This window comes from Chlorocebus sabaeus, chromosome 6 (assembly GCF_047675955.1).
Source record: "Chlorocebus sabaeus isolate Y175 chromosome 6, mChlSab1.0.hap1, whole genome shotgun sequence".
Lineage (NCBI taxonomy): Eukaryota > Metazoa > Chordata > Mammalia > Primates > Cercopithecidae > Chlorocebus > Chlorocebus sabaeus.
The window spans coordinates 6,973,661-6,997,953 of record NC_132909.1 but is presented as its reverse complement, the minus strand read 5'-3'; the positions used below and the strand labels follow the sequence as shown (position 1 = coordinate 6,997,953).

The 24,293-nt window shown below is 49.1% G+C and overlaps 1 protein-coding gene across 5 annotated transcripts; it reads left to right on the top strand.

Moving 5' to 3' along the window:
• The first annotated feature begins 3,805 nt into the window (after positions 1 to 3,805).
• On the top strand, positions 3,806 to 16,913 carry SIGLEC9 (sialic acid binding Ig like lectin 9). 5 transcript variants are annotated; one of them, XM_073016124.1, is made up of 9 exons: positions 3,811 to 4,132; positions 4,505 to 4,826; positions 5,386 to 6,904; positions 7,107 to 7,385; positions 7,589 to 7,636; positions 8,490 to 8,747; positions 9,403 to 9,490; positions 9,862 to 9,958; positions 11,321 to 16,913. In XM_073016124.1, the coding sequence occupies exons 3-9, from the start codon at positions 6,472 to 6,474 to the stop codon at positions 11,507 to 11,509; spliced, it is 1,392 nt and encodes a 463-aa protein (XP_072872225.1). In that variant the 5' UTR covers positions 3,811 to 4,132; positions 4,505 to 4,826; positions 5,386 to 6,471; the 3' UTR covers positions 11,510 to 16,913. The 5 variants fall into 5 exon arrangements, with proteins under 5 accessions (XP_037847939.1, XP_072872228.1, XP_072872226.1 ...); XM_073016125.1 differs by lacking the exon at positions 11,321 to 16,913 and adding an exon at positions 10,245 to 11,305 and having other exon boundaries at positions 3,809 to 4,826; XM_007997749.3 differs by having other exon boundaries at positions 3,811 to 4,826.
• Positions 16,914 to 24,293: the final 7,380 nt, after the last annotated feature.

Genomic DNA, 24,293 nt, shown 5'->3' with positions numbered 1-24,293 from the left:
GTGGCGGAGCCGCGTGTACTGTTGTCATGGCAGCGCGCTGTCACCGGCAGGTTGCAGGATCCGCGAAGTAGTTGTATTCTGATTAACTGGTTTTGTGGGATTATTACAGGATTTTAAGGGGATTATAGGGCCTGTGATTTCGGCCCTTTGAGGCGGGGTTGCGGGTAGGAATTGAAGGTGAAACTGCAGGGGTTGGTCGCTAGTGTAAAAGGCGCAGAAGGCGCATCCGCAGAGCAGACTTCGAGGATTGGAGCGGAACTCCGCGCGCACACGTGAGCGGTGGTGATGCGTGTGCTGGAGACCCAGACTCTAAACATCTAAACAGAAGGATCCAAAGATCTTTCTCACCTAACCCAGGAGCCCAGACGCTCAGAGACTCAGACCCTTGAGACTAAGGGGGTTAAAAACGCAGACCCCTGGCACCAAAACACCTGAGAGAACCAGTAGACGTGGAGACTACCTTCTGCACCCTAGAGACACAGGGATCTGGAGGCCTCCACCCTCCCCACAAGGCCCAAGGGCCTTGAAGTCCCCGGAGACTCAAATGCCGGGGCACAAGGAGTCTAAGGACTCAGATATCTGATATTCTTGAGACCCGGGTCCCCAAACCTAAGTCCTCAAAAAACCTGAGGCTCAAAATTCCTCTTGATGGGGCGGTGGCTCACGCCTGTAATCCCAGCACTTTGGGAGGCCGAGGCGGGTGGATCACGAGGTCAAGAGATGGAGACCATCCTGGCCAACATGGTGAAAGCCGATCTCTACTAAAAATGCAAAAATTAGCTGGGCATGGTGGCGTGTGCCTGTAGCCCCAGGTACTGGGGAGGCTGAGGCAGGAGAATGGCTTGAACCCAGAAGGCAGAGGTTGCAGTGAGTCGCGATCGCACCACGGCACTCCAGCCTGGCCACTGCCTTCTTGTTAGTTTTTGCACCTCCTTACTAGATGATAGGTCGGCCTGGGTTCCCACAGCAGCACTAATACACTGTGTTGGCCAGAGGAGGCCCCAGGAAAGACCTTCTGTTGGCAACACTCTCTGAAAGACCCTCTTTTTCTCTTTGACCTTATCTCTCATTCTCCTCATCCCAGGAGCCTTTTATGTGAGTTTCCACAACTCCTCCTCGCGCCCTCTCTTCTCTCTGCACTTCTTGTGACTCTCGCCTGAGGTCTTGCACACCTTGCTGTTCATCCCAGTCTGCTCTGAGCCCCAGACAAACGCATTTCTCCCCTTCTCGGTGATGGAACCACCATCATTATCCAAATTAGGATTCTAGGAGTCAGATAGATGTTTCTCTATCACCCACTACATCCTGTTTGCAAGATGTCTTGCAAACTTCCCTTCCTGGAATAGGCTCACTTCACTCCCCTTTCCAACATCCCCATGGCCTCTGCTCCTAGTCATTTCATCCTCTTCTTCTTCTGCTCAGACCTTCACTCTGGTTTCCTCTCCAACCTGTTGGCCTCCACTCTCCTCCTCTTCCTAAAATCTCCCTCACATCACCCCAGAGGGATACCTTCTCACACCAAGAGCTGACTCTGCCCCTTCCCCCTTGCTCTTAATCCTTCCATGGCTCCCCAGTGCCCTCAATATAAAGTCGAGACTTTTTTGGATATGTGAGCCTGCAAGATACGGCTTGCCACTATTCTTCCAGAGTCATCATGCCTTGATACCTACCTCTGGGGTCATTTAGCTGACTACCTGCCCCACATTTGAACGTCTCTGGACATTTGTCACCTGGTAGCCCAATCCTCGAGAGGGGAGAAACAGGCCTGCCCGTCTTGCCCTTCTCCTTTACCTCTTTGTGCTCAGCTCTGGGGCCCTGGACAATGCTCCTCACCCCTCATTCCCAAGGCAAGTCTCCATCGAACATGTGATAATAGGTGAAGACATTTTTGTCTATTTTGTTCAACAAGAGTCGTACTTGACATATAACAGACTCTCAGTATATATATTCAAAAATTAAAAAATAAAACTGTCACTTGCAAAATCTCTGCCTGTAGCCCAGGTCTTTGTTCGGACCCCAGCGCTCTCCTAATGGCCCCGCTGTTGTCTGTGAAGGCATTTCCAATGCTCTCCACCGTGCTAGATGGGGAGCCCATAGGGACAGAAATTGGGTCTGTTTTGACTCCCAGAGTGACTCGGTAAATATTGTTGATAGGATAAGGCTCAGAAAAACCTCTGTCTCAGGTTGATAGGACCCCAAGAAACAAAAGTGGCAAGTTGGAGAATCTAGCTCCTTTACAGCCAGTAGTAAGTGAGCCTACTCTTTGTCCTGGAGAGAGACATTACCCGTCCCTCAGGGTGGCTCCCTGCAAACACAACCTGAGAACTAGGCCCGGTAACGAGATCTCGGAGCATCATGTTGTGGGCACACCCAGCAAGATGGGCAGGAGGGCGAGAGGCTCATGGAGAGCTGTCCTTCCCAACAGGCTGCCCTGCTCTTCTTAGATAATGTGGGAAACTGCAAAATCCTCGAATCAAATTCTCCTTTACCAGCGTACATGAAGATTCCACCCCTTGTGGTCGACGTCTTACTCAATAAGTCTAGACCATTTGACTGGTTTCCAGTCAGAAAACCAGGAGGGTGTGGTGAACAGAGAAACCCCAGTACTCACATTTCACAGTTCTGAGCTTTCTCTCTTCATGCTTTGTTTGAAGCAGTTGAAAAATGAGGTGACTGGAAGAAAGGGACACGGTAGTTAAATAAAGCCTCTCTTCTTGGTCAGACACTATAAATCTATTGCACTTTCTCCTGTCTAACAGAAGTCAAACTTTTCTTTTTTTGAGATGGAGTTTCATTCTTTTGCCCAGGCTGGAGTACAGTGGTGCCATCTCAGTTCACTGCAACGTTCACCTCCTGGGTTCAAGCGATTCTCCTGCCTCAGCCTCCTGAGCAGCTGGGATGACAGGCGCCCGCCACCACACCCAGCTGCTTTTTGTATTTTTAATAGAGACGGGGGTTTTACCATGTTGGCCAGGCGGGTCTCGAACTCCTGACCTCAGGTGATCCGCCTGGCTCGACCTCTCAAAGTGCTGGGATTACAGGCATGAGCCACAACACCTGACCTCCCTATTGTAAGTGTTAGTTCTAAAAACTGGCGGCCCCTCCTCTGAGTCCCTGTTACTCCAGTTCTCAATCTCTCTCCATATGGCTCAATGCTCTCCTGGAATCATTGTCTCTTCAGGTCCCCATTCGGATCTTCAGTCTCAGGCCCATTTTTCCCCCTATAGTTTTTCCTATAGTCTCATTATCCTTAAGTGAGCAGGAACACTAAGACATCCAGCAGAGTCCCTGAGGATGAACTGGGAAGCAGAGAGGAGGAACGTAAGAGAAGCTCAGCCTAGTGATGACAGAATCTGTTACTCTGCAAACCCTTTTCTCTTGGGCAAGCCAGACCTTCCCACCAGCCTATGTTATATAGCTCACCTCTTGGCTCGAAGCTTAGGTTTCATGCTCCTGGGGTCAGACCCCTCTGCAGAGCTGGGTAATACTTGAGCTCAGGAGCTGATGGTTCTGCAGTTCCATGGACAGCACCATCCCTGCTGCCTGGGGCTTACCAGGTCCGCCCTGTCTTGTGGGGACAGCTGTGACTTTCTGTGCGGCCCCTCCTTCATCTGCATCTCCAACAAATTCGCTCAAGATAAGGTTGGAGGGAGGAGAGAGTTCACTATATCACAGCACATAAAGGATCGGGGCAGATACATTTCTGCACTCCAGCCTGGGTGACAGAGTCTTGACTCGGTCTCAAAAAAAAAAAAAAAAAAGAGCATGAGTCAAACTGTCGTGTGTCTTCCGTTTAATTCTGAATGGGGGGTAAGGGATAAACTGACCTCTCAGCACCATCCTTCCTGCTTTCTCTGCTTTTTTCATGCAGCCCCAAAGACACTGAACAATGGCACATCACTGCCTGTCCTGGAGGAAGAGTCCCCGTGGTCTATGTGGCTGACAGCACCCCGCCTCCCCACCCTGCCCCGCTGAGCGGGTCCTGAGAGGGAAGAACACCGAATTCCTCCCAGCTCTCAGCACCCAGGGGCCTGGAGCTGCTTCAGATAGGGGCTGGGGATGGAGGAGAATTGACCTGTTGGGCTCATCACCCACTGCGATCTCAGCACATTTCCCTGAGCCTCTGAGCAGAGTGAGTTGCAGGATGGGTGCTGGGGCAGGCAGCCTGGTTGGGTGTTTGGGCTGTCAGAGGGGTGGAGGCCTGGGAACAGAATCTCATACTCTTCTACCCTTTCCCAAGAAGCCCCTCTGGTTGCAAATGTGTGAGTGAAAAGGCCTCCTGGCCCCTGGTTCTCACCTGATCAGGCGCCCTCATGGGCACTGGCTTCCCTCCCCCACCCCCATGGCCTCACCTGGGGCTACTACTCCAGGTGAGCAGGCCTGCTCTTTTCTAGGGAAGCTGAGGATCGGCCCCCGAGTTCCAGGTGGGGCTGAGCTGTCCTGTCCCGCCTGAGTTAGAATTGAAGTGGCCGATGCTAATCCGAGGCCCGTGTTGACTCTGCAGGTGCGCAGGCCTTCAGGGGAGCAGGGCTGAGAGGCCTGACTGAGCCCCTCCTGCTCAAGACAGAACTCAGATGTGGACACCCGGCCCTGCAGGACAGATGCAGGACATCACTGTCGGCCATGGCTCAGCCCTTCTGACCACTGAGATGCTGCAACTTCCCCTCCTGGGAGGGAGTGATTGGGCAAACATGGGGGCCCTCAGTACTCCCAGCAACATGCACAGATGAGAAAACTACATAGAAAAGCATGGAGACCAGGCCGGGCACGGTGGCTCACGCCTGTAATCCCAGCACTTTGGGAGGCCGAGATGGGCGGATCACAAGGTGAGGAGATCGAGACCATCCTGGCTAACACAGTGAAACCCTGTCTCTACTGAAAATACAAAAAAACTAGCCGGGCGAGGTGATGGGTGCCTGTAGTCCCAGCTACTCGGGAGGCTGAGGCAGGAGAATGGCGAGAACCCAGGAGGCGGAGTTTGCAGTGAGCCGAGATCGCACCGCTGCACTCCAGCCTGGGTGACTGAGCGAGACTCTGTCTCAAAAAAAAAAAAAAGAAAAAAAGAAAAGCCTGGAGACCATGAGCGTTAAAGTGAGGCTGGGGCTCCTTCAGGGGAAAGTGGGGGTGTGGCTGAGAGGAAGTGGGGTAACAAAGGGGAGGTGCTGCGGTGTCCCCAGTGTTCTGTTTCTCTAAGCATGTTCATATGTGTAAACCACTGAGATTTTTTTTCTTGGGGGGAAGATATTTTTATCTATATGACTTATATTTCTCCCAAAACTATTTCTAGAAAACTGACATCGGTCTAAGGAGGCTCCACCACACAGGATACTCCCAGTTCCTCCCAGCCCAGCCACACAGTTACAAAAAATCTTCTGTTGAATTCAGGGGCACGTTTCTTCTGTCATGAAATCCTGCCCGTCGCTGAGGGTGGACGCCCCAGGGCTGGTGTCCTCGCTCCACATCTCCTGTTCACCTGGACCCCCGGGAGCAGAGCCTGCAGAAGCAAAGCCCCGGGGCCGGCAGACCCCTTATGTTCTGGAGTAACCAGGGAAGTGTGGCTGAGCGAGATATCGGTGGTGAAGAAATCCTTCGTGGTGCTGAGACAGCAGTGAGGAAAGGAGAAGTATCTTCCCTTTTGAAATCTGCCCCTTCCCTTCTGGATTTCCTCCCTTCCAAACCCCACAGTACCACAATCACAGTCTCAGTTTCCCAGACCTCCTGCGAGTCAGGCTCTCCTCTGTGTCCTTGGCGTGTATCAACAGGTGAAATCCCCACCTCCACAGGCCCGTGTCCCTCTGCTCGGTCCCCCTGAGACTGAATCCCCGACCTAGAGGAGAGTGACCCCATCCTGCCTGTGCCCCCCACTGAAGCTCCTGCTGTGGACAGCTCAGAAGTCAGGAGCCTCAGTGTCTCTCCTCTGCACAGTGACTCCCTGGGGACAGCGTCTGGCTCTGCTGTGTTGACCTCATTGTGCAGAAAGGGGGTGCCCACCTCGCACCTGCTGGCAGGGGGAATGAGAGGCTGCCTGCTCACCCCACCTGCACCCCTGTCTCTCATGGCCCCGAGTCCCACCTCTGAGCTACGCAGACATCCACGGCCTGTGACTCAGGGGTCTGGCCAGATGGGACTCATTTTCACCCTGCAGAAAATGTCACCTAAGGGGAAGAGCATTGAGAGTCAGGCAGGAAGTGGGGTGGGCCCTGCATAGGGTGGGAATCTGGGTGAGTCTGTCTCCTGCTCTGGCCTCAGGGACCCAGGAGTGAACATGGGGTGGGGGATGGTGGATCTCCCAGGGCTGACCCAGGCCTGACAGTGTCTGGGTGTGAAGTTCCTCCTCTGGGGAGGTCACTGTTCTGACCTCACCCCTGTCTTCCTGTGGGGCCTCCTCTAAGTCTTGAGCCCTCACTTCCTGAGAGAAGAACCCTGAGGAACAGACGTTCCCTGGCGGCCCTGGCACCTCCAACCCCAGACATGCTGCTGCTGCTGCTGCTGCCCCTGCTCTGGGGGAGGGAGAGGGTGGAGGGACAGAGGAATAACCGGAAGGATTACCCACTGACGATGCAGGGGTCTGCGACGGTGCAGGAGGGCCTGTGTGTCCATGTGCTGTGCTCCTTCTCCTACCCCAGGTTTGGCTGGATTACCTCTGACCCAGTTCATGGCTACTGGTTCCAGGCAGGGGCCGATACAGACCGGGACGCTCCAGTGGCCACAAACAACCCAGCTCGGGCAGCGCGGGAGGAGACTCGGGACCGATTCCACCTCCTTGGGGACCCACAGACCAAGAATTGCACCCTGAGCATCAGAGATGCCAGAAGCAGTGATGCAGGGACGTACTTCTTTCGTGTGGAGACAGGAAAGACAAAATGGAATTATAAGTATGTCCCGCTCTCTGTGCGTGTGACAGGTAAGGCACGGGCTCCAGGAGAGGCCACAGGGAAAGGTCATGGGGGCGGCAGGGAAAGGCTGGGATGGGGCCCCTGCCCCGGGAGAGGGCTGAGGGTGAAGTGAGTTGGGCTCAGGGCAGGAGCTGGACCAGAGCCTGAGTTCCCCCCAGGGCTGCACCATGGATCCTCCGTCCTGATCCTGAGTCCCCCTCTCTTCACCAGCCCTGACACACAGGCCCAACATCCTCATCCCAGGCACCCTAGAGTCCGGCTGCCCCCAGAATCTGACCTGCTCTGTGCCCTGGGCCTGTGAGCAGGGGACACCCCCTATGATCTCCTGGATGGGGACCTCCGTGTCTCCCCTGGACCCCTCCACCACCCGCTCCTCGGTGCTCACCCTCATCCCACAGCCCCAGGACCACGGCACCAGCCTCACCTGTCAGGTGACCTTCCCTGGGGCCAGTGTAACCACGAACAAGACCATCCACCTCAACGTGTCCTGTGAGTGCTGGGCCAGGACACCTGGGTCCCTGATGGGGTGAGCGTCAAGCCTGGACACAGGGTGCTGGGTCCCGGAATCTGGGCTGGTTGTGGGGTCAGGAGGACAATGGCTCTGTCTTCCCTGTTTATGCGGCTCCTGGGGACAGACAGGGCCAGCGTTCCCAGCCCACAGTGATGCGAGTCTCCATGTCTTTCTGTCCCAGACCCCCCTCAGAACTTGACCATGACTGTCTTCCAAGGAAATGGCACAGGTAGGATGGAGCCCCCTCCCTGGGGCTGGAGGTGCAGGGCCTTCAGGTCAGGATGGGGCTGGGTTATTCCTCAACCTGAACTCACTTTGGGAAACAGAGATGCCCTTGTGGGTGAACTCAGGGCCCCTCTGTGTCCTTAGGCCCCAAGGCCGCCTGTTCCCATCCTCCCATCACCACTCTTGGACCCCCCCACACACACCTCCCTTCGGCCTCAAACAAGAACAGGGTGGCATTCGCACAGCAGGGCCAGGCTCTGAGGTTCCTTCTCATGCATCTCCTGAATACACTTCCACCCTTATCTGTGTATTTCCGATAGTTCTGATATAAGTACTTCTGGACAGGTGATAAATGCCCATGGGCAAAAATTCAAATTGCAGAGCAGAGTCTGTCCTCCGATGCCTGCCCCCTACCCAGAACCAGCCACTGTCCATCCAGGCTGCCCTGAGCCTTGGTGTGTGCACCTGGGGGATCGGAGGTGGTTTGGCGTCCGTAGTGAGACGGTCCTCACCCTCCTCTAGGGCTGTGTGTGATTCCGCTGCACGGATGGACTCTGATTTTGTGGCATCTCCTAATGGAAGATCATAGCACTCATTTTATCCTATGGCAGGAACACGGCAATGAACACTCTTGTATCTACTTCCACAGGAATATCTAAGTCTGTGGGTTAAGTTCCTAAAAGCAAAATGTAGCTACGTTGTATGTTCACATTCCCAACAGTGAGTGGTGGAAGGTGCATGTGTCTGGAACTTCAGTCTAGGTCTGTGTGTCAGTTGCTGTCATCAGTCTCTTTCTGTATCCTTTCTTTTTCTCCAGCTCTATGTACTTCTCTGACCCTCTGTCTCTTTTTCTACAGTATCCATAGTCCTGGGAAATGGCTCATCTCTTTCAGTCCCAGAGGGCCAGTCTCTGCGCCTGGTCTGTGCAGTTGACAGCAATCCGCCTGCCAGGCTGAGCCTGAGCTGGGGAGGCCTGACCCTGTGCCCTTCACAGCCCTCAAGCCCGGGGGTGCTGGAGCTGCCTCGGGTGCACCTGAGGGATGAAGAGGAATTCACCTGCAGAGCTCAGAACCTTCTGGGCTCTCAGCAGGTCTCCCTGAACGTCTCCCTGCAGAGTGAGTGCACCGGTGTGCTGGGGAGGAGCTGGAGGAGAACACACCTTCTCCACCCTCAGTGACCACGGAGCGGCCCCTGACCTTCAGAGAGGAGCTCCGCTCTGATCTGTGCTCAGCTGTGAGCACTTTCCTGGGACCCACAGCACCACTGTCCTCTTCCTGTCAGGGAAGGGTTGTGGGGTGGGGAGAGGGCAGGAGTGGATCTCAGAGGGGAGAGGATGGGGCCTGGACAGGTGTGTTTAGGGAGACAAGCGCCTTTCTTTACAGGGCTGAACTGGAGTCACACAACTGAGGTACTTGCCTTGAGCATCAAATTAAAAAAAAAAAGAAAAGGCCCAACAAGTTAGCAGTCAAATGAAATCATACTGCAATGCAGTCATCTTTTAAAAACAGTAAAAACTGAATGCAAAACAAATTCATTGATGGATAAAATATTAACATCGTAAAGAAAAAAAAAAGGAACGGCTGGCACTTGCACGCCTCACTGGCCTCAGGAAGAGTCTCTCCATGTCCTTCTCTCTCTCATTTCTGTTCTTTGTGTCTGGGAAGGGGAAGTGGAAATAGACGTATAGGACCCTACAGGAAGTGGGAGTAGGAGGAGAAGAGACCCAATTCTCTATGATATATCACAAAAATAACTCCAATCTGTCAACAGGCAAAGCCACATCGGGACTGACTCAGGGGGCAGTCGGAGCTGGAGCCACAGCCCTGGTCTTCCTGTCCTTCTGCGTCATCTTCGTTGTGTGAGCATGGACCTTAGGAAGGGAGGGAGAGCCCTGGGGGAGGGCGGGCTGGGAGCTGGATCCCTGAAGCCAGAGCTGGAGGGACCCGGATGGGTCAAGAGCTCGGGGCAAGAAGGAGGTCACAGGTGCATGGTGAGAATTCCATGTGGGCCTGTGTTTGAGGAGCTTTGAGTCTGTGGCAAACCTTGGTACCCACTGTCCAGGAGAAGAGTGTCTCTGTTCTCAACCTTGGAGTCTCTAAGACTGGACCACTGCTTTCCCACCTCAGTCACCCCTGCAGTCTCTTAATAGGAAACACATGGGGGGTACCTGGTCTGCCCACTGCACCCCGATCTGACCACACTGAAAGGCTGTCTGGTCTCTTCACTCAGAGTGAGGTCCTGCAGGAAGAAATCAGCAAGGCCAGTCGCGGGCGTGGGGGATACAGGCATAGAGGATGCAAACGCCGTCAGGGGCTCAGCCTCTCAGGTGAGTGCTGTGGACTCTCCACAGCCAGCATCCAGCCTGGACACCTCCCACAGGATGACCCCCAGGACTAATCAGCTGGGCATAGCCAAAGTTACCTCCTCTCTGTTCTTCCTTTCTTTGTAGCCCCAAATTCACAATGTTTGGTTGGTTTCCTCCCCTAAGAACAGCTTGCATTGTCCCTACCCCCATCCTGACCCTTCATTGCTGAGGCCTGAGGATCTCTGTCTTTTGCTCCCTCACTTCCCTGCCTGTCACCTCTCCTTTCCTGACTGGGGGGACTGTCCAGAAGGCATCATCGTCCAGTTCCTCTGCATTTGAACAGCTGTTCCCCGACCCCTCGATACCGTCTAGAGCAGAAGCCAGCAAATATTATCTGTAAGCGACAGATAGAAACTATTTTTGGCTTCATGGGCCACACAGTCTCATTGCAGCTCCTCGTATCTGCTGTTGTAGCGAGAAAGAAGCCGTATACCCTGTGTAAAGAAATGAATATGGCTGTGTGCCAATAAAACTTTATTCGCAAACGTAAAGAGTGGGCTGGATATAACTCATATACTGTAGTTTGACAATCCCTGATCTAGAGTAAAAATCCCAAACTCTATAGCCTGCAGCAGTGCACATTTTGACCTTTTTTTTTTTTTTTTGAGTTGGAGTCTTGCTCTGTCGCCCAGGCTGGAGTGCGGTGGCGCGATCTCTGCTCACTGCGAGCTCTGCCTCCCGGGTTCAAGCCATTCTCCTGCCTCAGCCTCCAGAGTGGCTGGGACTATAGGCGCCCGCCGCCACGTCTGGCTAATTTTTTGGTATTTATAGTAAAGACAGGGTTTCACCGTGTTAGCCAGGATGGTGTCGATCTCCTGACCTTGTGATCGGCCCGCCTCAGCCTCCCAAAGTGCTGGGATTACAAGCGTGAGCCACCGCGCCCGGCCACATTCTGACCTTTTAAGCACCTACCTCTCCACTAGGGCAAGAACAAGGGTGAAGTGAGTGAGGCTCTTGCCTCAAGTGCATTTTTTTGTTTGTTTGTTTGTTTTTGTTTTTTGAGATGGAGTCTCGCTCTGTCACCCAGGCTATAGTGCAGTGGCACAATCTTGGCTCACTGCAACCTCTGCCTCCTAGGTTCAAGCGATTCGCCTGCCTCAGTCTCCTAAGTAGCTGAGATTACAGGTGTCCACCACCACACTTGGCTGATTTTGTGTTTTTAGTAGAGACAGGGTTTCACCAAGCTGGCCAGGCTGCTCTTGAACTCCTGACCTCAGGTGATCCGCCCACCTCAGCCTCCTAAAGTGCTGGGATTATAGGCGTAAGTCACTGCGCCCAGCCTCTCTGTTCTGTTCTGACTCCCTTCTCTCTCCCATGTCTCAGGGGTCCCTGACTGAACCCTGGGCAGAAGACAGTCCCCCAGACCAGCCTCCCCCAGCTTCTGCCCGCTCCTCAGTGGGGGAAGAAGAGCTCCAGTATGCATCCCTCAGCTTCCAGACGGTGAAGCCTCGGGACTTGCAGGGACAGGAGGCCACTAACACCGAGTACTCGGAGATCAAGATCCACAAATGAGAAACTGCAGAGACTCAGCCTGATTGAGCGATCACAGCCCCTCCAGGCAAGGGAGAAGTCAGAGGCTGGTTCTTGTAGAATTAACAGCCCTCAAAGTGATGAGCTAGGCACATAGTGAAAAGCACACAGGCTTTGGAGTCAAAGTATCTCCAACCTGAATCTACACTGTGCCGTCTTTTTATTTTTTTGACAAAAAGACAAATTCCTACCTCTCTGTACCTTGGTTTCCTGCTCTGGAAAACAGGAATGAGAAGCGCTACTTGCAAGGTTGTGGTGATCATTCCAGGAGCCACATCCCATCAGAGCTCCTGGCACAGGTGTATGCTGAGCACTGATGAATCGCTGTGCTTTGAACACAAAGGTCCTGCTGGGAACCTCTCCTGATTCTGGTGGCAACTGGTACCTATATGTCTGTGTCACTTGCCTGCAAAATAGTGATTCTGCAATTTTCCAGGAAATGACCTCAGCCTGCAAATCAGGTCTGGGTAGCATCTGGATCCTGCCCACCTCTTCGGCCTCATCTCCCCTCCTTGTGACTGCTAGGCCTCCTTGCTCTCTGTAGTCTACGTGTTGTGCACAGTCCAGTGGGAGTCTTTAGGACACACTGAGCTCTCTCTGCGCTGCTCACAGCCCATCCATGGCTCCTGGATCCTGAACCTCCAATCACATCCTCTTCATGGCATCACTTTCCGACCTCAGTCCACTCCTCCATCCTCACCACTTAACCCACTGGTCCCTCTGGCCTTTTCCAAATCATTTGCAACATGTCCTGTTGGTTCATACCTCAGTCCTTGAACACTGGGGACCCTCCTCCTAGAATGCCCTCCTCCTGGGCCTTCATCTGCCTCCGTCTTTGAAAATGGAGTTCAAGGATTGGACTTCTGGGTTGAGCTGAGGGAGAGAGTGAAGCAGCAGCTCATGATCTCCCTTCTTTAAAGCCAAACCCAGGGAATGAGAAACGTTTCCAAAGGGTCAAAGGATCATCTGGCAAATTAAACATGATCCAAAAAAATTCACCTACGTGCAGCACCCGAACAAGGGAAGGAACATCTCACAACAATCACTTTATGCAGTAGCCCCGATGAGAAGGAATCAAAGGACTGGAGGAGGCACTAACAGTTCCCTAAATCTGGACTCTTGCCCATTTACGGCAGCATCAAAAAACCGTAAAGTACCAAGGAACAATTTTTTAAAAATCACGGCCGGGCGCGGTGGCTCACGCCTGTAATCCCAGCACTTTGGGAGGCCGAGGTGGGCAGATCACAAGGTCAGGAGATCGAGACCATCCTGGCTAACACGGTGAAACCCCGTCTTTACTAAATATACAAAAATTAGCCGGGTGTGATGGCGGGTACCTGTAGTCCCAGCTACTCTGAAGGCTGAGGTGGGAGAATGGCGTGAACCCGGGAGTCAGAGCTTGCAGTGAGCCGAGATTGTGCCACCACACTCTAGCCTGGGTGACAGAGCCAGATTCCATCTCAAAAAGTTAAAAAAAAAAAAAAAAATCATATGCGAGCTGGGTGTGGTGGCTCACGCCTGTCATCCCAACACTTTGGGAGGCTGAGGCAGGTGAATCTCTTCAGGTCAGGAGTTCGCCAACATGGTGAAACCCCATCTCTACTAAAAATACAAAAATTAGCCAGGTGAGGTGGTGTACGCCTGTAGTCCCTGCCACTTGGGAGGCTGAGGCAGGAGAATTGCTTGAACCCGGAAGGCAGAGGTTGCAGTGAGCTGAGATCGTGTCATTGTACCCTAGCCTGGGCGACAGAGCAAAAGTCTGTCTCAAAAAAAAAAAAAAAAAAAAAAAAATCCTATGCTATGGTTTGGATATGGTTTGTTAGGCCCTGCCAAACCTCCTGTTGATATTTGATGCCCAGCGTTGGAGGTGGGGCCAAATGGGTGGTGTTCAGATCCTGGGATTGGATCCCTCATGAATGGCTTGATGCTGTCTTCAAGGTAACGAAGGCATTCTCACTCTGTTACTTCCTGTGAGAGTTTCTCCAAGAGCTGGTTGTTAAAAAGACATTGGAACCTCCCCTCCCCAGCCCATGCTTCCTCTCTTGCCATATTGTCTGCACATGCAGACTTCCTTTTGCCTTCCACCAGGAGTGGAAGCTTCCCGAGACCCTCACCAGAAGCAAAGGCTGGTGCCAAGCATATGGTGCAGAACCGTGAGTCAAATAAACTGTTGGGGGGTGCACGGCAACATATTCAAGCTTATGTACAAGGCATTTGAGGTCGAGGCATGGAAAAATACTGAGGCACTGTGTGTGTGTTGTTTGTGCATGAGACTGTAACTCCTTGACCCTGAAAACAGGGAAAGGAACGGAATGTGTGATAAGGAGCACTGAAAACAGCCTCCTGAGAATGTAGTCTGAGTGTTTTCGCAAGGCCATGTGTGTCTCCTGACCCGACCGCAAAAGGCCATCTGGTGGACGTTTTGGTTTAACAAGCCCTTTCAATAAGTACTTGGCGGACGGATTCTGGGGCGGCACTCTTCCAGAGACGCTGCTCCGGCCTCCCGCTCAGCTGGAATTGTCTGAGTACTTCATTCTTGGCGTTCACTGCAGCTACAAGCTGCATAAACCTCTTTTCTTTATAAACTACCCAGCCTCAGATGTTACTCTATAGCAACACAAATGAACTAAAAGAACATGGAATGCTTCTGTACTGATAAATATAGAGCATTTTTGAGAGACTTAAGGAAGGCCCAAATGAAGGAAGAAATATATCACATTCATGAATTGGAAGACAAAAATGGTTAAACTGTCAGTTGTCTGCATATTGATTTAGGTAATCCCAGTCAAAATTCCTATGTGTGTGTATATATATTATATATGTATATGTGTATATGTATGTATATATAAGTATATATGAGTGTATATGTATGTATATTATAAATATAAGTTTATATATATACACATATATAGTTATAGATTGATAAGTTGTTTCTAAAATTTATATAAACACATAAAGGCCTAGAATAACCAAATCATTGTGATAAGAAACACATTTAGAGAAGTCAGACTTTAACATTAGAGTAATACAGAGAGTGTGGTGTGGACTTGAATACAGTCTACAAATAGCCCCACACATATACAATCAATTGAATAGCATCAAGTCTATTCAATTGGGACAGGAAAGACTTTTAATAAATGTTGGTGGGTGGCCGGGCGCGGTGGCTCACACTTGTAATCCCAGCACTTTGGGAGGCTGAGGTGGGTGGATCACTTGAGGTCAGGAGTTCGAGACCAGCCTGGATAACATGGTGAGACACCATCTCTACAAAAAAATACAAAAAAAAAAAAAAAAATGCCTAGTACCTGTAATCCCAGGTACTAGGGAGGCTGAAGCAGGAGAATTGCTTGAACCCGAGAGGCGGAGGTTGCAGTGAGCCAAGATTGTGCCACTGCACTCCAGCCTGGCAACAGAGTGAGACCCCATCTTGAAAATAAATAAATAAAAGATAAATGTTAGTGGGACAAGTGAAATTAGGGTTGGTAAAAATGAGTGTTGAGCCCTTTCTCACATCACACACAAAAAATTAGCCTGAAGCCAATCATAAACCTAAAAGTGAAGACTATAATGTTTGTATGACTGTGCTGTTCGATATGGTAACCACTAGCCACGTGTGGCTACTGAGCACTTGAAATGTCCTATATTTAGTGAGAAAATAATATAAAAATCTAATTAATTAATATTTAAAATTGATTACATGTTGATAGCATGCTACTTTGGATGTATCAGGTTAAATAAAATATTATTGAGACTGGGTGCGGTGGCTCATGCCTGTAATCCCAGCACTTTGGGAGGCCAAGGCAGGCAGATCATGAGGTCAAGAGATTGAGACCATCCTGGCTAACACAGTGAAACCCCATCTCTACTAAAAATACAAAATTTTAGGGCAAGGTGGCAGGTGCCTGTAGTCCCAGCTACTTGGGAGGCTGAGGCAGGAAAATGGCGTGAACCCGGGAGACGGAGCTTGTAGTGAGCCAAGATTGTGCCACTGCACTCCAACTTGGCAACAGAGTGAGACTCCATCTCAAAAAAAAAAAAACAAAAATTATATATATATATATATGTATATATAAAATTGAAAGTAATTTCACCTGTTTCTTGTTGCTTTTTTGTTGTGGCTGCTAAAAAAAATTAACATTACATATGTGGCTTACATTTTATTTCTCCTGAACAGTGCTGCTCTAGAAGAAAAATTAGACGATATCTATGGGTGTCCAGTAATTGCTTAGAACACATTCAAAATGTCAAGTATGAAAGAAAGTATATAAATGAGACCTCACCTAAATTGAAAACATCCCTGTTCCTCAAAACATATGACGAAGAAAATGAAAAGGCAAGCCACATCTGGGAGAGAATTTTATACATGTAATTTATAATATATGCCTAAAAAAAGGTTTGAGGGACCCTCCTGCCTCAGTCTCCCGAGTAGCTGGGATTACAGACATGTAGCAGCACACCTGGCTGACTTTGGTTTTGCAGAGGCAGGGGCTCATATGCTGCCCAGGTTGGTCTTGAACTCCTGGCGTCAGGCAATCCTTCCACCTCGGCCTCCCAAAGTGCTGGAATTAGAGGCATGAGCCACTGTGCCTGGACAGTCAATCATGTGCCAATTTCAATCATGGGCAAAAAGGCTTGATTATATATTCCACAAGAGAAAAGATGCAAATTCCAGTGAGTACATAAAAAGGTTTTGAACACCACTGACATCAGGAGATAAAAATTGAAGTCACCATGAGATGCCCTACCACATCTCCTGGAATGGCTAAAATTACAAAGCTCGAGTGCACCAAATGTTGGACAGGATGTGGAGGAACTGGAAATCTCATATATTTCCCGTGGAGATGCAAATAGTACGACCATTTTGAAAAAAAAAAAAAAGTGGCAGTTTTGTAGACAGTTTCACACACTATATCAACCCTATGGTCCAATAATTCTGCTGCCAGGTACTCACTCAAGACGGGTGAAAGCAAAAGTCCACATAAAGACCTGGACAGGAACACTTCTAGCAGCATTATTTGTAATAGCCAAAAGGTGGTATCAACTCAAATACCCATCAACAGGTGAACAAATAACCACAGTGTGGTGTTTCCATGTAACGGCATAATACTCCTCTCAATATATAATAACAAACAATATATAATACATGCAACAGCTTGAATAGATTAGTAGAGATGCGGTTTCACCATGTTGGCCAGGATGGTCTTGATCTCTTGACTCTGTCATCCACCTGCCTCTGCCTCCCAAAGTGCTGGGATTATAGGCGTGAGCCACCACGCCCAGCCAGTCCTGGGAATATTCTGTGTCTTCATTGGGATAGTGATTACGTGGTTATGTATTTATCAAAACACATTGAATTATGCAAATAAAATCTATGTATTTCACTGTATGTAAATTTACCTTTCATGAAAGAGAAATCAAAAACTCTTAAATGATGGAAGTTTTGGTTCCCTCTTTTTTACTAGACTAGCTAGTGATCTATCAATCTTATCTGTTCTTTCAAAGAGCCAGCTTTTGGGCATGTAGATTTTTGTATGAATTTTCGTATCTCAATTTTATTCACTTCAGCTCTGATTTTGGTTATTTGTTTTCTTCCGCTAGTTTTGGGGTTGACTTGCTCTTGTTTTTCTAATTCTTCTAGGTGTAATGTTATGTTGCTAATTTGAGATCTTTCTAACTTTTTGATATGGGTATTCTGGAACATTGCATCTTTGCTTTCCTGGATGCTAGGACCAAACTGGACTAGAGTAAATTATGTGGTTCCTTCTGTCCCAAAGAAAGATGTATTTTTAACTCAGGAGCTACGTCAGCCCCATCTGGCTATATTAAGCATCCCTGTTTCCTCCGCGTCTCATGCTGGACTCTGTACAAAAGGGACAGCCAGTGAAAGCATTATTGATATGTCAATATTGAGATGTGAGAATTTGATCCTGTCATTATGTTGTTAGCTGGTTGTTATGTAGACTTGATTGTATAGTTGCTTTATAATGTCAGTGGGTTATGTATTTAACCACTTAACACCTTTCTGTGGTGGCATGTAACATTCTTTCACTTCTGTGAAAGATCTTTGGCACTCCCTTAAAGATCTCTCATAAGTCAGGTCTGGTGGTGATGAATTTTTTTAGTTTTTGTTTGTCTGAAAGGGATTTTATTTCTCCTTCATTTATGAAGCTTAGTTTGGCAGGGTATGAAATTCTTGGCTGGAATTTGTTTTCTTTAAGAATGCTAAATATAGGCCCCAAATGTCTTTGACTTACATGATTTCTGCTAAAAGCTCTTCTGTTAGCCTGATGGGGTTCCCTTTGTACATGACCTGCCTCTTCCTTTTAGCTGTATTTAATATTTTTTCTTTCATGTGCACCTTAGAGAATCTAATGACTATGTGTTTTGGGGATGGTAATCTTGTATAGTATCTTGCTGGGGTTCTCTGAATTTCCTGAATTTATATGTCAACCTCTCTAGCAAGGTTGGGGACATTTTTGTGGATGATATCCTCAAATACGTTTTACAAGTTGCTGGGTCTCTCTTTTTCCAGGATTCCAGTGGGCCGTACGTTTGGTCTCTTTATATAATCCCATATTTCTTGGAGGTTTTCATAATTTTTTTTAAATTCTTTTTTTATTATTATTTTTGTCTGGGTTGATTCAAAGAACTGGTCTTTGAGCTCTGAGATTCTTTTCTCAGCTTAATCTCTTCTGATGTTAATACTTCTACTTGTATTATGAAATTTTTGCAGTTTTTCAGCTCTAACAGATCAGTTTGGTTCTCTCTTAAAATGGTTATTTTATCTTTCAGATCTTGAATCATTTTATTGGATTTCCTACATTCCTTGGACTCGGTTTTCGAGTTTCTCCTGAATCTTGGTGATCTCTGTTGCCAGATTCTGAATTCTATGTCTGTCATTTCAGTCATTTCAGACTCATTAAGAACGTTGCTGGGGAGATAGTGTGGTCACTTGAAGCTAAAATACTCTGGCTTTTGGATGTGTCAGATTTCTTTCACTGGTTCTTTCTCATCTGTGTGGGCTGATGTTCCTTTAATCTTTGAAGCTGCTGTTCTTTGGATAGGGCTGTTTGCTTTTATATTCTCTGATGCCCTTGAGGGTTTCACAGTGGTATAAATTGGGCTTAGACAACTGCATTTGTTTCTGGATAATTTCAAGGGGCCCAGGCTCAACTCAGCATTCCTAAGCTGCATGTTCTAACCACGGGGACCTGGGACCTGGCCCATGGCTTTTTTTTCCCTGGCCCCTCAAGGTTAAAAACTCTGACCAGCACGGGTGGGGTCTGAGGAGGATGGCGCTTGTGAGCCCAACTTTATCTTTATGGCTTTATGTTGCCTTTAGTTTATTATTTATTTACTTATTTTCATATTTGTTTACCTTATTTTGACCTGGCTATCAAACGAGCAAGAAAGCAAACAAACAAACAAACAAAAAAGACAGCTCACTGTTGGGACAATTGGGAAATACGGAAAAGCACAGCAAAGCCTCAGATTTCCAGGTGTCCTGTTTCCGTTTGGTTTGGTTTTCCTACTTAGGACCTCGCCCAATTTATTTTATTTTTAGAGTTGTCATGTAGGTTACCTATTTCTTATAAAAATGATATTGAAAGAAGGGGTTGAAGAGTCAAGTGCACTGGATTAGTACACATTTGCCAACTCACAGGATTCAACCATTTCGATAATTTTTTATTGATAAACAGGAAATGCATATCACAAGCCTCACATCGAAGCCTGAAACACAAGTCCAACCCCGATAACAGTGTACACATGAATGCGCCAAACAAGCTCTGGGAACTCACGTCCCCTGGATCGCCTACGATATGAGCTTTGTCCCCCTGGCTGTGACGCGGTTCATCCCCTAATAGTGCACACACTTCTGCAGAGACCGAGTCCATTTCCAAACCTCCTGCAGGTTTGCTCTCTTGGCCAGGATGGCGCCTCAAGCAGGACCCTTTGTGGTTTTCAGCGGCAGTGCTAGAAGCTTTGATTCAGAGGGAGCACAGAGCAACTAAAAACAAAACCAAAACAGTTCCCAGATAAACAGAAATTCACAACAGCTCCCGGGAGGGAAACACCAACTTTTCTTAGTGTGGGAGGCAGGCTGAAAGGAAGACCCTCAGATTTGTCACAGATTGCTTCTTCATGCGTCCCGCCAGAAACGTACAAACCAGGCAAGTTTAAGACAAGTCCCCAAGGCGGGGAACTCTTGGCTTTCTGGGATAATTTAAGTTCTGCACCAAGGATCCTATTTTATCCCTTGGGTGGTGAGTAGAGAAACAAACACAAATGCCAACAAAAAATCCAACAAGCGGTGCCATCCTGACCATTCCCGGCATAAGTGTTGCCTGCACCGCGGCCCACACAGTCTCCCCTGCCAGGAGCTGGCCGCCTTGTGGTCCCTGCGCCTTCCCAGGGTGCCCAAGGGGTAGGTTGGCAGCCCCCTAGTCCCCCACACCACCATCAGCATTGAGCTGCCCAAAGTATTAATATCAGGCCACCGAGACGCTGCTCTTCTCTCATGCAGGTGCTATGTTTACAGTGCTAATTTCACTGGAACAACAACAAAAATCAGTTCCAAGGCCCTCACACACTCAAGATTTTTGAAACAAAATTAAAACAGGAGAGGCACAAAGGACCACACAGGAACGGCTGTTCATTGGATCAAGATGTTCTGCAGTGTATTCATAGTAACCCACGGGGAGGACCCTGGAGCAGTTCTCCCTCTTCCCTGAAACGGTTTCTTAAAAAGTAGCTTGTTTGGCTCCTGTCTGTAATCCCAGCACTTTGGGAGGCCGAGGCGTAAGGATCACGAGGTAAGGAGTTTGAGACCAGCCTGGCCAATACGGTGAAACCCCGTCTCTACTAAAAATACAAAAATAGCTGGGTGTGGTGGCACGTGCCTGTAATCCCAGCTACTCAGGAGGCTGAGGCAGGAGAATCGCTTGAAACCGGAAGGTGGAGGTTGCAGTGCACCAAGATCGTGCCACTGCACTCTAGCCGGGCGACAGAGTGAGACTCCGTCTTAAATAAATAAATAAATAAATAAATAAAAAGGCTGGGAGCAGTGGCTCACACCTGTAATCCCAGCACTTTGGGAGGCTGAGGCAGGCAGATCACAAGGTCAAGAGATTGAGACTATCCTGGCCAACATACTGAAAACCCATCTCTACTAAAAGTACAAAAATTAGCTGAGTGTGGTGATGCATGCCTGTAATCCCAGCTACTCAGGAGGCTGAGGCAGGAGAATCGCCTGAACCGGGAGGCAGAGTTTGCAGTGAGCCGAGATCATGTCACTGTACTCTCCAGCCTGGGCGAAAGAGCAAGCTCTGTCTCAAAAAAAACAAAAACAAAACAAAAACAAAAACAAAACAAAAAACAAAAACAGCAAAGTATTCTTAAAAATCCTAACTCTGCAGGAATGTTAATGACGTTTGGCTTCAACAGGCGGCCGTGCACCTTTCCTTAGCTGTACAGGTGAGAACTGGAAAATCTGCAGTCTGTGACTGTAAATACATCACACTCTGCCTGCTGTAAGCAATTGGTTTGTGTAGGTTCCATTTGCCCTGTTGGTCCCAGGTGAGCTGTTTATTCCCTTCAGACCCCAAGTAAATAACTGAAAGTCTGTTAGCAATTTCCGGCCTGATGAGAGGGGCCTCCCAGAGAGAACTCCAGGCCTCCTTTCCAGGTATCATCGGCAGTCGCCTAAATCGGTAGCTGAAGAAGAGATTCATCCGAAGGAATAAGGGGACCCCTAAAAACAGCCTTCACCCTTTCCCATGGCAGCCTCTGCTCCCACGTGGACTTCTCACTTTTCCATCTCTTGATCTCTGTCTTGTCTGTTGCATATGGAGTGGATTCAGTAGCCAAACAACTGCAGTGAAAGTGAAAACAGACAACCCTCAAGGCACAGGAAGGTCGGCAGGATGACAATTATTGGAGGTAAGAATTGACTGCATTCAGTCCGCTGTCCCCAGACACAGGAGATAAACTGAAATCCACAGAGAATCAGACCGTGGGCTGAAGACGGAGCTGTCCACATAGGAAAGAGCACGGAAAACTCAGATTCTTATCTCCTACACCACTGCTCACCCTCAGGCTGCGGTGACCCGTTTTGCAAACACATCTCTTGCAAGAACAGCAGTGGTGGGCACGCTCTGGCTTTGTAGGCTGGTGGGCCAGTTCAGGTTCTTGACTTCACTAGGCAAAAGAACTTGAGAGTGAGTCCAAGGTAAAAGTAAGCAAGAGAGTTAATGGCAAAGTGAAAGTGCACCCTGACAACTGCTCAAACATGAGACGGCACTGACTGACGCTGGGGAAACTTCCTTTAGGGGAATCTTCCGTGATTACTCATGCGGGGGTGGGACGATGTTGCTCTTAAGCATGTTCTGGGTGGTCTCTTAGGCCCGCGTGCGCAATGGCTGTACACGCTAGTGCATACCTCGCTGTCTCATTAGCACCTTAAGTCTCCACGTGGGGGTGTGTTTTCACTATTATAATAAGCATAGATCAGCCCAAGGACACTAACTCAGCACGGGTTTCCGCACTTGCACGAATTTGGGGACTTTCCCTTCTGCCCTTCTACCTCCTTGCTGCACGATGTTTTGACCACGAGCCCAGAATGCGGTTTGCGCGATGTCGGGCGGTTTGTTCTCTCGGTCTATTTAGCAAGTTTGTTTCCCTTTAAGGGAGGCTGTGACCCGCCTGTCTAACCTGTCTCTGCTTGATACAGCAGCACTTGGAGCAGGTGTAGATCGCTTCTCGGGGCTGCAGCTGCACACTCTCCCTGTATTCTTTTGTAGCCTTTCCTTTGGGTACCGCCCTGGGGTCGGTGGGCGTGGTTCCCAGCTAGGACAACAGGCAAGCACCGCCACTGACCACAGAGTACCGGAAGTCTTTGGAAGGCAGCAGCATGACAAGCGTCACCACAAAGTCTGCACAGCAGACCAGCAGCCACGTCATGACAGCGCAGATCATGCCACAGCAGTTGCAATGACCCAGACCCCATTTGCCACATCAGCCTCAGAGAAAGAGGAGGATGATGAAGAGTCGTTATTGTCATTTTCAGTCAAGAGAGGAGGATGCTCGATGGGCATCCACAGACACCTGACCCTGGCGGTGCAAGAATTCCCAGGAGTGCACATCAGGATCTAATGCATAACGCTTGGGTGCTTTAGCACCAAATCTGTAAGATCCACTCGCAAATGATTTCTAAACATCACTTGAACACTTTGTGCCTTTTCTTCAGGATCTAAGGTGCATGCTGTCCTGTGTGACAGGACCTGAAGCCCAGGCGGAGTCGGCCGGCTCTGCAGCTCCTCCCTGCCTGCTGCAGTTGCCAAGGCTGGGATGCATCATGCAGCTGCACTCATGGATGGGCCAGAGTGGGCCCGGGGCTCGGCTCTGTCCCCTCCATGCCACTGGCCAGTTAGAGGGAGGCGGCCACCAAGCAGACGCTGGAGCCCAGAGCGGCCCCCGAAAGACTCACCCAATTTTAAAATTATTGGTCCTGTTTTAAGACCAGCTGCTTTCCCCCTCAACAGGGTACTCTTCCCTTGTACCATTAAATATTCCTCCGCAAGTCTATTTTCGATGGCTGCAGGGCATGCTGGTAAAATCCTAAACCCAAGTTCGTATAACCAGTGTCCTTGTTGGAGGTTTAGCTTATTCCTAAATTCACTACTAGGAGTATAAAGTTCTCTGAAAAGGATTTTGCAGGAAAGAGACTTTATTCCAGTTAACAGTTTGCAAACCAGAGAGACTCCAGTGTAAAATGAAGGGTGTGTTCCATCAAGCCAAGCGAAGGGTCAGGTTTAGTGTCCTGCCCAGGCTCCCAATCAGGTCTGTTTATGCAAATGAAGGATTGAAACTTACTGAGTTCTCATTGGTGGACACAGCTGAGCTCTGATTGGTTGGTTCAGGTGATCTCTGAAAGTCCCGGAGATGAAAAAGGTGTGAGTTTTTAGGGAAGTCAGAGTACATGGGTGACTTGTAGTCAGTAATCGGCCGCTTGCCTCTATTTTAAACTTAGGCCCAGTCAGCCACTCAGGATCCGTCTTGAAGGAGAGGCTCATTCAGGTTCACATTTGTTTAGAGGAATAACGCTGCAGGTTAGAAGCACAGGCGCAGACTTGTGCAGACAGGAGCTCGTGGAGGGGGAGTCGAGGTGTGCAGGGATGTGATGATGTGTTGCAGACTGAGAAATAACAGAGAGAGAAAGAGAGATAGAGAAGGAGAAAGGCAGAAAGAGCCACTCAGAAATGTTCAATTCACAGGGTATCACAAGCAGTACTTGGAAATGTATTTTTCTTTCACTTTTATAATAACACATACTATTTTATTTTGTTTTACTTTAAATTCTGGGATACATGTGCTAAACGTGCAGGTTTGTTACATAGGTATCCAGCCATAGGAAGGAGTGAAGCACCATCACACGCTACAACATGGATGAGGCTTGGATGCATCATCTACGTGAAAGAAGCTAGACACACAGACACGAAAGACCACAAATTGCACGATTCCTCTTATACGGAGTGTCCTGAATAGGCAAATCTATAGAGACAGAAAGTCCAGTGGCCCAGGGCTGGGAGGGAACAGGTGATTGGGGTGTGACTACTAATCAGCACTGGGTTTCTTTTTGAGGTCATGAAAAAGTTTTTTAAATGTTTGTAGTGATGTCGGGCAAACGTACTTCCTGCATTCAAAACAAACGCACGTCGTTCTTCCTTCTGCAGAAGAGAATGGACTGCGACTCTGCCTGGTATGAGGC